The following is a 13,963-nucleotide window of genomic DNA, read 5'->3' as shown; positions in this document are numbered from 1 at the left end:
TTGGCTTTCTTGCTGCCAAATCATATTGTAATGGTTAATGTGCACCCTTCATTACATATTTGGCTCCTAAACTATGGAATTGTCTCCCTAACACTGTTCGAGATGAAGACACACTCACTTAGTTTAAGTCTAGACTAAAGACTCATCTATTTAGCCAGGCATACACCTAATTCATCTTTCAACTCACAATTAGGCTGCTATAGTTAGGTCTGCCGGAACAAGAAACATTGATCATGATCTATAACTCTGCAATAAATTTAATGGCATCTATGCTTTATTATTTATTATTTTGAATGAGTTATTATTCTTACGGTTCATACAAAACAAAACTTAAACACTTACTTAGTTTAATAATTATAAACCATGACTTTAACTATAAGTAATATTGGCATTATATTCATTATGGTTATAAATACACTTATTTAATTACTTATTTTTTAAACACAATTCACAATTGTATTATATCAAACTGCACAATGATGACTCATCAACATTATATACATTACAGTTTTATCATCTGTTAATGCCTGATCTTCTGGAAGCTGCTTTGAAACGATGAGTGTTGTGAAAGGCACTATACAAATAAAAATGACTTGACTCTGTAGGACTTCAACTTGCCCTGTCTTAATGTTGATTGGCATGCTTGTTAGTGCTAATAATGAGACTGTACATAATGTATTGCTTTTCTCGTTGTTGTATTTCTACACATTCAAGAGCTAGAAGAATGACAATTTTGTAGTGAATACTGATTTATGATCAGCTGTCCATTTTGCAATTTTAACTTTAAACTGCAGCCACTGTACATTCAGTATCTGGATCTTTTGCACAAAAAATTTGCTCATGGCTAACAGAAGCAAGACGTCTCACCTTTGAGCTTTTTATTTACTTGCATCCAGTAATACTATAAATCCTAATAATATTTTGCTATATCAGCTCACTATCATTATGTGACTTGAACTCTTTAAGAAATTTAAACCCCATCACCAGTCTCTGCAATCTGAGTGGTCAAGGAATTGGTACTGCAGGAATTGGACTCAATTACAAGACCGGATCACAGTGTTGAAACAAAACAAAAAATCTTTAATTAAAAGGGAGAATAAAACAGTGGAATTGTATCTACAGAGGAAAACAAACAACAACCAAGTAAATAAAAGAGGAATAAAGTACAGGAATACTCAAAAAATTTAAAAAAAAAGAGAGAGAGAGAGAGAGAGAAAGAGAGAGAGAAAAAAACTAAAAAATGGCACCATTTAGAGGTCCAAATAGTCAACAAGTTTTACATGTCCAGCATAACCATTTCAACCAACCCATAGTTACAAATAGCAATCTTCGCAGAATTATCACTCATTTGCATGTTTGTCATGTACAGTACATGTATGTGAAAAATATATTGAAATAAACTAATCATTCTTTGGTAGGGAAACGTCTAGGTTACGTATGTAACCTCCGTTCCCTGATGGAGGGAATGAGACGTTGTGTCGAAGAAGCGACACTAGGGGTCTCCCTTGAGCACCAAATATGCCTCTGATCTATGAAAAAAGGCCAATGAGAAGTAGGCAGACAGTATTTGCATACCCTGCCCCCGGACATACGGGTATAAAAGCGGGGAAATACGTCAAGTTCATTCAGGATTTTTCTGAGGAGCCGGAAATGGTCCGGCCACTACAGTGGCTCGGCTCAGCGACGTGGCCGGGAGGACACAACATCTCGTTCCCTCCATCAGGGAACAGAGGTTACATACGTAACCTAGACATTCGCCGTCTGACACTCACTTCGACGTTGTGTTGAAGCGACACTAGGGGTCCTACCTTTTCTAGTAAATCACGCCATGCGCTGAGCCGTGAACGTGTACTGCTGAGACAAGAACGGGCAAGTATTTCACGTGCAAAGGCGACCAGTTGTGTCAGACTGCATGTACCCTTCCCCAATGCCCCATAAAAGTCATCGGAATCCTTCTGGTTACTCTAAACAGGGGAAGAAGGCGACACTTGCCAACCTGGGAACGGGCCGAGCCTAGCCGGGCCTCTTTTCTCTCTATGTTTCTCACATAGTTCCAAACGGCTGGGGCCCTTACACACATCGTGGGAAGGGGGTCTTACCCAGTTTCCTATTCTTTCAGGGTGAAAAGACCCTGCGGAGACCACACCTGCCCTGGGATGGCGAATACATCACAGGGGCCACTCAGGTCACATGTGCAAAAATGGCGCAGTGGTAGATCCAGCCTCAAGGAGGGGGGAGTTGCTACAACACGGCGACCAGAGGGCAGCTGGAACTGCCTATGGGAGATGCGGGTCCACTCGTAAGGGGACCATACCGCGGAAAATACACACAGGAGGAGTCCACGCAGGAGTCCCGACCTGTGGAGCACCTATTCCAGTACAGGGTAGATTTGAGTACCCACAGTGGATTGGGTCGGCGAATTCCTCCGCTAAATTGCGGACCCATAGGGCTAGGGAGGAGTCATCCAGGGATCCGAATATACGGGATCTCCTGGGAGAGAAAGCGCACAGTTTTACCTCGGCCGAGGGAAAGGGCGGTAGGTGCAAGTGATCCACCCGGCCAGTCCGTCAGCGTGTTACCGAGTTCTACCGGCTCGGACCTGAGAAAAAACGGGACGATACTGACTCAACCCTGAGATTGTAAAATCTTGCAAATGTATTAGGTGTTGCTCAACCCGCTGCTCTACATATGTAGACAAAATGCTGGTCAGAATGTCTAAAGTTCTGTGTGCGGTCCAAGTAGGTACGCAAAGCAACGAAGAGGCTTTAGTCTCTGAAGGGCATAGTAGGATCCTTGGGCATGTAGTCCGGTCGCGGCCTTAGGATCACATGTGTGTCTGCCGGACCAAATTCCAGGCAAGTGTCGCTGACAGAGAACGCTTGCAGGTCCCCGACCCTCTTGATGGAGGCGAGCGCAATCAGAAGGGCAGTCTTTAGAGAGAGGGCACTGAGTCCAACTGATTCTAGCGGCTCGAAGCGGGGACTCTGAAGGCCCGAGAGGACCACTGAGAGATCCGAGGAGGGGAACAGGCTTGGCCGGGAAGGATTTAACCTCCGGGCACTCTTAGGAACCTGATGATTAAGTCGTGCTTACCCAAAGACTTGCTGTCTACTGCGTTGTGGTGGGCCGTGATAGCAGCAACATACACCTTCAAGGTGGACGGGGACAGCCTCCCCTCCAGCCTCTCCTGCACGAATAAGAGCACTGACCTAACTGCATACCTCTGTGGGGCTTCAGCCCGGGAAGAGCACCAATTTGCGAACAAGCGCCACTTAAGGGCATAAAGATGCCTTGTAGAGGGGGCTCTGGCTTGGTTGATCATGTCTACGACAGCAGGTGGTAGACCTGCTATATCTTCTGCAGGGGCCAGACGTGGAGGTTCCAGAGGTCTGGGTGCGGATGCCAGAGCATGCCCCGTCCCTGAGAAAGAAGATCTTTCCTCAGGGGAATTCGCCAGGGAGGGGCTGTCTCTCCACACTCATCCCGAGCTCGGACGGAAGCAAGCAAGTGTGCTGGGGAGGCGGGTGGTTTGAGGGGATTTACCAGGCGAACGGAGCCCGTCATTGTCCACAAATTGCCTTCATCGCCCGCGGCGCCTGCCCCAATCCCGTAGGAAGGAGGCGAGGCGTGGGGTTTGGCTGAAGGGGCTCTCTCTCATGACAAAAAAATGCTGCCATGGCTATGTTCTCGCACTGAAAACATAAACCATTCATAAAACGCTGCCTGCGTGTGAGCGCAGCCCAGGCATGCAAGCCTAATTCTCTGCCTAATTCTCATTGGCCTTATTTCATAGATCAGAAGCATATTCGCCGCTCAAGAGAGAACCCCTTTTCTCGCTTCTTTGACACAACGTTGAAGTGAGCGACAGACGGGGAACAGCATCTTTAACATACGTGTTTAAAAATAATAATAATTATCTCAACTATTTATCCACAGGTGGTCTCTAATGTGGGTATTTATTCACCACTGCATAAATAGTTTGGTCTCTTTCAGTGGGAACAGATGGTTTCTTGTGTTGTCCTACTTTGTAGTAGGTGGTGCTGGGATGAATATATTCTCTTTGTGTCCCTTCCTGTATCTGTGAATATATAAAATAAGTCATTTAAAACAACTGTTTGTATTGAAATATTATTTTAAAAAAAGTTTTTTTTCTGTTTTTATTTTTGTTTTTATTCTTGTCATTGTTGTTTGGCAAAAACAGTTTTTTATGACCATTTTCCACCCTTTTTCTGAACCTTAGAAACAAATGGTCAGTTTTTTTAATGTCTTTACTTCAGCCACTCGTTTTTAATTGGGATTCTTCAGATGGATATGCAGAGCAGTAGGTGTGACACACAGCCAGGAACTGCACAAGGTTTGTTGAACCTTTCCTCATTTTATTGTTAGTTCTTATGGTGTTTAGGAATTGTCTCTTGTTTGTTTTCTCCATATTGCCTCACCATGACTGGGCAGGTGAAGTTTCTGAACACTGCATAACTGACCTAAATTTGGGCGGTCATTCTCGAAGTGCATGTGTTGAAATGTATTCATCTGACTTCAATCTTTCTCATATCCAAGCTTTATCTGCAGACTTAACTATAAGTAGACCTTTCTTAGGTTAATACTCAGTAAGTTTTCTTAAATTAATTTAAGAACACACACCATGATATAATATATTATCAATAATAGCAACTACATCTAAAATCTTGGCCCCAGTGTGTAGCAAATTTTGACTGTTAGTGATAGGTCTATAAGAACTTTCCTAATAAGCTTAGCTACTTATAATATCCTCACCCATTTTGCATCATAGGTATTACATTCACTCATGTTGGTTTACATTTGTTGAGCCTGAAAATATTCAAAAAGTTACAGAGCTGTTTAAAGTTTGCTCTCATTCACTTGTGAATGTTTCAAATGAATGCTTTACAAGCACGTTACATTTACATTTATGCATTTGGCAGACACTTTTATCCAAAGCGACTTACAGTGCAATTATTACAGGGACAATACCCCCGGAACAACCTGGAGTTAAGTGCCTTGCTCAAGGGCACAATGGTGGTGGCCGTGGGGTTCGAACCAGCGACCTTCTGGTTAACAGCCCTGTGCTTTAACCACTACGCCACCACCACCACGTTAAATGGATTTGAGATGTATACAAATTTGCTTATGTAAATTTGCCTGAATACTGTAATTGTTACAATCCCTGGTTGTCTGCCCCGTGTTTCTCGTGTCGCCGTCACGGACTCCAACTCCCATGATCCCCAGCTCCGTGTCATTGTGCTCACCTGATTGTCGTTTTGTCATCATCATGTCTGTGTATTTAAACCCCGCTGTTCCTCCATTCCCTTGTCGATCGTTGTTTGCTCATGTTCGGAAGTAGATGCCTGTCTTGCCGTATTCATCCTGTTCATGTACCCCTGATGTTTTCATGTTTTGGTTTCAGTTTTCCCACCATGGATGTTTCCTTTGTTCCAGTCTGTCTTGTTTTCACTTTGTTCAATAAAACCTGCGTGTAGATCCTCACTCCTCGTCTGCCTCCTCCTGCTAAACGTTACAGAACGATCGACCAAGATATGGATCTAGCGGTGTTACGAGCCAACTGTCGTCTGCTCAGCTTAATGCAAGAGGACCGTCCTGTGGAGGACCACATCCACGATTTTCTCGAGCTAGCGAGTGTCACGGACTTCCCAGACTCCTCCCTGGTGGTTTTCTTCCGGGCCAACCTGAACAGTTTGCTCAAGGAGCGGTTGCCACTGGTGACGCGCAGCTGGACCCTCCGCAAATTTATGGAGGACACTCTGCTGGCCTGCGGCTCGCCGTTCACTGTGGGCATCGTCAAGGAGGACCCTGCCTCTCCTCCCACAGTGGTGACCCCCCATTAGTCCATGGCTCGTCCCTTCACGCCTGCCAGCGAGCCAACCCCCACGCCTGCCTTGGTCAACGAGACAGCGCTGCCAGCTGTGTCCACCCGGAGGAGGAGAGGAAAGGCTTCCGCTCCCCAGTTCACGTCTGCCACGGTCAGCGAGCCAGAGCCAATGCCAGCCACGATCAGAGAGCCAGAGCCAATGCCAGCCACGGTCAGCAAGCCAGAGTCAACGCCAGCCACGGTCAGCGAGCCAGAGCCCACGCCAGCCCATTGCTCCTCAGGAGGAGGAGAAGAGGGAAGGCTTCTGCTCTCCAGCCTACGCCTTCCACGGCTCCGTCCCCAGAACCTCCCGTGGCTCTGCCTTCCACGGCCAACAAGCCAATGCCTGTATCCTCGAACGTCAGTGAGCCAGTGCCTGTAGCCTCGAACGTCAGTGAGCCAGTGCCTGTAGCCTCGAACGTCAGTGAGCAAGTGCCTGTAGCCTCGAATGTCAGTGAGCCACTGCCTGAAGCCTTGAACATCAGTGAGCCAGTGCCAGTAGCCTCGACCGTCCCAGAGCCAGCGCCTGTAGCCATGACCGTCCCAGAGTCAGCGCCTCTCGAGCCTCCCAGGGCTCCACCTCCCGAGCCTCCCATGGCTCCGCCTCCTAAGCCTCCCTCGGCTCCGCCTCCTGAGCCTTCTACGATGTCGCCTCCAGAGCCTCCTTCAGCTCCACCTCCTGAGCCTCCCCCGGCTCCGCCTCCTGAGCCTCCCTCAGCTCCGCCTCCTGAGCCATCCACGGCTCCGCCGACCACGGCTCCACCTCCTGAGCCTCCCACGGCTCCACCTACCATGACTTAGTCTCCAGAGCCCTCTACGTTTCCGCCTCCTTAGCCACCCATGGCTCCGCCACCAGAAACTTCCATGGCTCCACCTACCACGGCTCCGTCCCCAGAACCTCCCGTGGCTCTGCCTTCTATGTCCAACAAACCAGAGCTCATGCATACCACGGCCAACAAGCCAATGCCTGTAGCCTCGAACGTCAGTGAGCCAGTGCCTGTAGCCTCGAACGTCAGTGAGCCAGTGCCTGAAGCCTCGAACGTCAGTGAGCCAGTGCCTGTAGCCTTGAACGTCAGTGAGCCAGTGCCTGTAGCCTCGAACGTCAGTGAGCCAGTGCCTGTAGCCTCGAACGTCAGTGAGCCAGTGCCTGTAGCCTCGAACGTCAGTGAGCCAGTGCCTGAAGCCTTGAACGTCAGTGAGCCAGCACCAGTAGCCTCGACTGTCCCAGAGCCAGCGCCAGTAGCCTCAACCGTCCCAGAGCCAGCGCCTGTAGCCATGACCGTCCCAGAGTCAGCGCCTCTCGAGTCTCCCATGTCTCCGCCTTCCACGGCTCCGCCTCCTAAGCCTCCCTCGGCTCCGCCCCTGAGCCTCCCACGGCTTCGCCTCCTGAGCCTTCTACGATGTAGCCTTCAGAGCCTCCCTCAGCTCCACCTCCTGAGCCTCCCTCGGCTCTGTCCCTGTCCTGTGGCCGCCTCCCAGGCCTCCTGAACCTGTCCTTGTCCTATGGCCGCCTCACAGGCCTCCTGAACCTGTCCTTGCCCTGTGGCCAGCTCCCAGGCCACCTGACCCAGTCCCCGTCTTGTGCTCCCCGTGGACTGCCTGCTTGCCCTCTGTGCCTCTGTGGACTGCCTGTCTGCCCCCTGTGCCTCCGTGGACTGCCTGCCTGCCCCCTGTGCCTCCGTTGGCTGCCTGCCTGCCCTCTGTGCCTCCTTGGACTGCCTGTCTGCCCCTTATGCCCCCTTGGACTGTCTGGTTGCCCCTTGTGCCCCCTTGGACTGTCTGGTTGCCCTGTGTGCTCTCCTTGGTCTGCCTGCCACCCCTCACTCCTTGGACGATATTGTTTTGTTTTTTGTGTATTTTTTGTTCTCTTTTAGGAGCATCTGGGATCCGCTCCTCAGAGGGGGGGTCATGTTACAATCCCTGGTTGTCTGCCCCGTGTTTCTCGTGTCGCCATCACGGACTCCACCTCCCATGATCCCCGGCCCTCATCACTGCCAGCTCCGTGTCATTGTGCTCACCTGTTTGTCGTTTTGTCATCATCATGTCGGTGTATTTAAACCCCGCTGTTCCTCCATTCCCTTGTCGATCGTTGTTTGCTCATGTTCGGAAGTAGATGTCGTGCCTGTCTTGCCGTATTCATCCTGTTCATGTACCCCTGATGTTTTCATGTTTTGGTTTCAGTTTTCCCACGTTTCCTTTGTTCCAGTCTGTCTTGTTATCACTTTGTTCAATAAAACCCGCGTGTAGATCCTCACTCCTCGTCTGCCTCCTCCTGCTAAACGTTACAGTAATCATAATGCCCTCTTCTACTTTTACCCCCATACATTTCTTCTTTCCATACTGAGCTCATTCATTAATATGCCACTATACTTAGCTGATTTGTATATTTAGTCTGCTTATAATGTATATTGAGAAAAATATCTTTCTTACCTGCACATTGATTGATTCAGGACTGGTGATTGTTTGCTTGGTTTTAATTGCACAGCAAGGTTGTTTGTTCTCTCCCGCAATTTCATATATAGTGCAAAAAGTGCCTGATGTATGGGGTCTTTCAGCTTCATTCTGTGGCTGCTGACACAATCAGACAAATCTTTCTATACCACTTTCTATTTGCATGCATATTATTTTCATATTTGTGTTCTAAAACAAGCAGCCATTGCTCAGATTATTTTCACTGAAAATTATGATTGCATCATATGCTCAACAAAGAAATAAATAATATGAAGCCCCCCCAATATAATTAAAATGCAACGAACAGCCCTGAGCTTGAGCCATAATTACACACAAGCCTTGAAATGTTCCAAAATATTTTCGATGACAAATATGTGGCACATTTGAGTAAAAAGCATGCATTATCTGTGCAATCCACATGAATGACAAACAGTAATGTGATGCTTACCTCAACTTCTGCATAGATTGTATTATCATCCTGTTGGTCACCTGTGAGGTTTTCAACAGAATATCATTTGAAAAAATTCACCTGACCATTACTGTTACCACAGTAGACTATTTGTGTGTGTGTCCCTCAAGCCAGCCAATATCATACCTAAAATGATAAAGCTGATGTCCTAAGGCAGTGGTTCTCAATTTATTCGGTTCATGCCCCCCTTTAAAACAAGAAAAACTTTTGCAACCCCCCCCCAAACTCTTCACTAAACTCTTCACTAAAAAAAAGTATCTAAATTATGAACTTCTGTCACTAGGTGGTTCTTTTATTTATTTGTGAATACTTTCTGTATTACATTAATACATAAAAACAAAAATTATGCTTATATACTTTCAAAAAGAATTATAAAAAAAGAATTAAGTGATACTGCTGCAGTTGCAACACCTGGGCATGAACACATTGCAAATTTCACATGTTTTCAGCCAAAGACTATTGTTGTATTTCATGAGACACAATTATTTCTTCCTTCAGGAGGTGCTTGGCCACTCAGAAAACTGAATTCATTCGCATTTAACTATCAGAAAGTTTAAAATCTCCTTGGAGACATTTTTACACTAGATTTGAATAAAACTGATAATTGCAAGGATTCAAACATGTGAATGGAAAGAGGCAGAGGCCTCCTCTATGGCACCCTCCAGCAGGTGGCGCCCTAGTCGACCACCTAGTTCACCTATGCCTAGAAACAGCCATGGCTGCGGTGCCAGGGTGAAAGTTTAAACAAGGCAGAAGAAAAGTCAGAGGAAAAGAATTTGCGCACATTGTTTCTTGTGTTCATTGTCAGTATTTTTGTTGAATGTGTGAAAGTGAACGAGATTTGAGAACAGGTCAGTATTCCGCGCCCCCATTACAATACCTCTGTGCCCCCCTCCCCCTTATGGGGTGCGACCCACACTTTGAACCACTGTACTAAGGAAACAGTACTAAAAGTGTAGTATTGTATTCACTACTGTTTCTTATTTTATATAACTTATACTCAAGTTATGATGGACATACCTTTTTTATGCTTCTTGTAAGAGAAGTATAGTGCAACAGTTGCCACTAAAAGCAATACTGTAACACTAACAGCAATGACTATGAGCCAGTGGAGAGGAAAATAACCATTTTCTTCTCTTGAATTCCCTTCTGAAATAAAAACGACAGGGCAACTACAGTCATCTAACCTCATATCGAAACCTAGTCACTTTGTTTATACAGTAACTATGTGTTGCATGTTGTGGGGTGGGCCAGTTGTTTACTTTTGTGATCTGTACAGAGTTGTTTAATCTCTATCATCTCATTCTTCCAGCTGACTGGGTTGCTGTAGTTACAGACGATGGAGTCGTTAGTACAGCGCAGGTCCAAAGTGTATTCTTTTAAGAGTGGCCCTTTCTCTTGAGAGCAGCTACCATTATTATAAGTGGAGTTGAGTATGTCATCATGACCTGTACATGTAAAGTGCACTGTACAGGAGTCACTGCTGGACCAGTTAGAGACAACAGTCAGAACAGGAGCCTCCACTGCATCTGAAACAAATTAACTGTATTAAAAAAATACACCTTGTGTGAAAACATATCTTATAGGACTTTACAATGAGAAAATGTGGTGTATTAATATATTTAAAGGCGAAGTCTGTCCAGGAAAAAAATAGACCCCGCTGAGGCAGAATGTGCCTTTATACACAAATATAGTTTACATTTCATGCAGTCAATCTTTTTAATAGAGCTATATTCCAAAAAGTTTCAGAGGCAGAAAGCCTAAGGTGGTCCATTTATTCTTCTAATACCACCTTTTGTTTAGATCATCATGAAAACTGCCAGAATATAAATGGTAACAGTAATATTTTCAAACGTATAAGACTCACCTATTACTGATACTCTGTATTCAGCAACATTTTTGTTTATGCTTCCAAATATTTGTGCTTTATAGACTCCACTGTCTGTCTTTTGCATGTTCTTCAGTGTTAGAGAGAAGCTTGTTTGACTGAAAACCACCCTGTCCATATAAGAAGAATGAGTCTTTGTCTCTCCAGTTTTACTTGTAAACCTCACAACATTTTCTGATTTACCATTCACCCAGTTCAATGAATTAAACTCTGTTTTATCAATCTGTATGTCCAGTTGAACAGACTCTCCTGTCTTCACAAATAAAGTGTTTTCAGCTTTGCACACCAAGGCTAGGAACAGAAAGGATAGTGAAAGTGAAAATTAAGATACAGGATGGCCTTTATTTTTCACCCATTTTTCACATTTTACACTAGTTAGATTTAAGTTGATTTATGGATGTTTTTTTATTTAAATCAGGTGACTATAATTCTTTAACCTAAGACCAGTTCATATTTCCTCGAAGTGTAACAGGAGCAGAGAGATAGAGTTATTCATTTTATTAATAAACTGCAGTCTTGTTTATCTCTCATTTAGATTAAAAATCAACCATTTATAACTTTTAAAGTAATATTTTACACAAAATGTCATATTGTCACATCATAGCCCTTCAGTTAATTTCATTTTAGTTAATATTAATTTGAAGTATCATGACAATGTTTCAACTAGATGTAGCTATTGACTATATTGCAGTTATATTGAGTAACTGCAAAAATATTAATAGCCATTTGCTTAAAAATTTGGAAGAAAAAAAAAGCAATGTTAGAATCGCTTCATAGCAAGCAAAGTTAAAAATAATAATAATGTGGAATCATCAGTAATGAACATAAACATGAAGACTGCTAATTACTGTTAAATGAAATTACTGTTCTAAATCTACAACAGCAAACAAAAACAAAAAAGTTTGCACTTAATGTGAAATAAAACAAATTTTATTTAGCCTGTAATCTAAAAATAGTGTAAATAGTGATTCCACTTAAATAACACAATAACACTATAAATAAAAAATAAAAAACCTATCAGTACACCTCACAGTAATATTTAGAAAACTATCATATTCATATAGGAAAAAGTGCCATCCACCAGAAGGGTGCATTCATTAATTGCTGTATATTCCTTACTGTGGTAAGTTATCTAATCATTTTACGGCATAAATAGAAGGGTTTTCATACCTGTGTTGGAGAACAGAAATCCATTGATAATCATGAGTAAATGACCAAAAGCCATTGCAATAAACAGAAATTATGATGTTGGTCCAGTATAGTCTTGTGTAGCCATGCATTTGAATGGACTGTGGGCAGTGTGTGGGCGTGCTGTTTGAGGCTAAGACTACTAAGTGAAGTGAAACACAATTGAGACATACAAACTACATTGAAAGTGTCCAACCAGTGTCACTCATCTCAGAAAATGTGCTATAGAATAACAACTATATATAATCATAATGATGTATTTTCTAAGTCCAGTCCATTGAACATTGTGTTCTTTACTCTATGCATGAAAATAAGTGACTTATTACTTGAACATCCTGCAGAAAAGATGTTAGCAACTAAGAAATGAACACAGAAGTTGTTGCGCTGTTCACTAACCACACTGTCGACAACAGGAACAGCCCCCCACCTACATTTACAGTAGCTTTATACCATGTTAAAATGCTAATTCTACCCCTTTGACATGCAACTGTTACAAGGGAAATCAAGAAAATCCAAGTTTTTATAATAAATAAAAAATCAAAAATATATTTTTTAGATGTAACTTACTGTACTAGCAGATTTTTTTTACTTATTTATAGTCAAAACAATTAAAACAAAAAAATCTGCCAGTGCAGGAGATGACCGCAGAAATGATTTTAGGTATGCTGGAGCAGACCCAGTGACTTTTCTGTATGCCAGCATTAGAACCTTGAATTTAATACGTGCATCAACCGGCAGCCAGTGGAGAGAGACAAAGAGTGGTGTAACATGTGCTGTCTTTGGTTTATTAAAGACTAGATGTGCTGCTGCATTCTGGATAATTTGGAGGGTTCTAATTGCACATGCAGGGAGGCCTGCAATGAGAGCGTTACAGTTGTCCAGTCTATTTATGACAAGTGACTGAACAAGAAGATGTGTGGCATGTTCAGAGATGAAGGGTCTTATCTTCCTGATATTGTAGAGTGTAAATCTACATAATCTTGCCGTTTTTGAGATGTGGTCTATGAAATTTAGTTTGTTATCGATGGTTACCACTAGATGTCTGACCGTTTTGGAAGGCATTACTGTAGTTGCACCAGCTGCACATGATGTTGTGTTCAACAGCAGGGTTAGCTGGAAAGGCAAGGAATTTGGTCTTGGCTGGGTTAAGTTGCTGGTGGTTTTCCTTCATCCAGGCCTAGATGTCTTCCCGTTGTCGTGCGTTGACGTTTCCTGTTTGTCGATTATGCCTATGCTCGCTCTCTGTTCATGTTATTCCCGTCTGTGTATTCGCCCCAGGGATTTCTCTCTGTTCTAGTTCCCAGCTGTTGCCCGTTCGAGGACCTGCCTTCCCTCCGTAGATGTTCGCTACCTTCACCCTGCCTGTTCACTCCTGCTACCCCTCTGTCTGTTTGTTAACACCTTAGTTTGCTTTTTCCCATCATGGACCTTTTATTTTTTCCTGTGTTTGTTTATTTTGTCAAGACACTAATAAATATGCGTTTGGATCCGAGCCACCTGTCTGCCTGCTCCTGCTTCCCACACATTCATTACAGAATGATTAGGGTCAATTGAATCCATTATTAATTTTATCTGACTCCAATTTTTTATTAATCTGACTCCAATTTCAGTTGACATCTAATTTAGATTACAGCTCTTATTAATTTCTGATCATTATTTTAATTACAGTTTTTAAGTTATTGATTACTCTGAATCATTATCCTTTCATTCAGGTTCTGATTGTCGCTTAGAGTCATATGCTGGCTGATTAACTACATATATCTCAAAAACACATTATCGCCAGTCCGTTCATAGTCAGAGGATGCAGGGTTTACTAATATCATCTGGTTCGGCCACTTCTGCTGGCTCATTACCAGATGATAGGTTTATTTAGTCACGTTTCATACAACTTGCTAAGGCGGTGATAAGCAGTGACTGGTAGTCTTACGTGGTTTTCTCCTATTCATAAGCTCAAGTACTGATCGTTATCCTGAACATAAGTTTGCGGTAACAAAAGGAGTCCCTCGAATCTACTGGTGATAAAAGATTTTGGAGGAATACTGAATAAATCAAAAAGTAAAAATTTATTTGCCAGGTAGGATTT

The 13,963-nt window shown here is 43.7% G+C and overlaps 1 protein-coding gene across 1 annotated transcript; it reads right to left on the bottom strand.

Annotated features, from left to right (window-relative positions):
- Positions 1-1,097: 1,097 nt before the first annotated feature.
- On the bottom strand, positions 1,098-11,982 carry LOC127648683 (SLAM family member 5-like). The gene is made up of 7 exons (XM_052133400.1): positions 11,863-11,982; positions 10,672-10,983; positions 10,067-10,333; positions 9,825-9,953; positions 8,784-8,824; positions 8,315-8,452; positions 1,098-4,078 (listed from the first exon to the last, which is right to left on the bottom strand). Exons 1-7 carry the CDS (start codon positions 11,915-11,917, stop codon positions 3,944-3,946), a joined length of 1,077 nt encoding a protein of 358 aa, XP_051989360.1. The 5' UTR covers positions 11,918-11,982; the 3' UTR covers positions 1,098-3,943.
- Between the last annotated feature and the right edge of the window lie 1,981 nt (positions 11,983-13,963).

This window comes from Xyrauchen texanus, chromosome 9, assembly GCF_025860055.1.
Source record: "Xyrauchen texanus isolate HMW12.3.18 chromosome 9, RBS_HiC_50CHRs, whole genome shotgun sequence".
Taxonomy (NCBI): domain Eukaryota; kingdom Metazoa; phylum Chordata; class Actinopteri; order Cypriniformes; family Catostomidae; genus Xyrauchen; species Xyrauchen texanus.
The sequence above is the reverse complement of the archived record's forward strand: the minus strand, read 5'-3'. Positions and strand labels throughout refer to the sequence as shown.

Excerpts from the sequence above, each read along its gene's own strand:
- LOC127648683 (XM_052133400.1), bottom strand. The coding sequence starts at position 11,917 with ATGGCTTTTGGTCATTTACTCATGATTATCAATGGATTTCTGTTCTCC. Across the intron at positions 10,984-11,862 it reads ATTTCTGTTCTCCAACACAG|CCTTGGTGTGCAAAGCTGAA; the intron begins GTATGAAAACCC and ends TTCTGTTCCTAG. Across the intron at positions 8,825-9,824 it reads TTACAAGAAGCATAAAAAAG|GTGACCAACAGGATGATAAT; the intron begins GTATGTCCATCA and ends AAAACCTCACAG.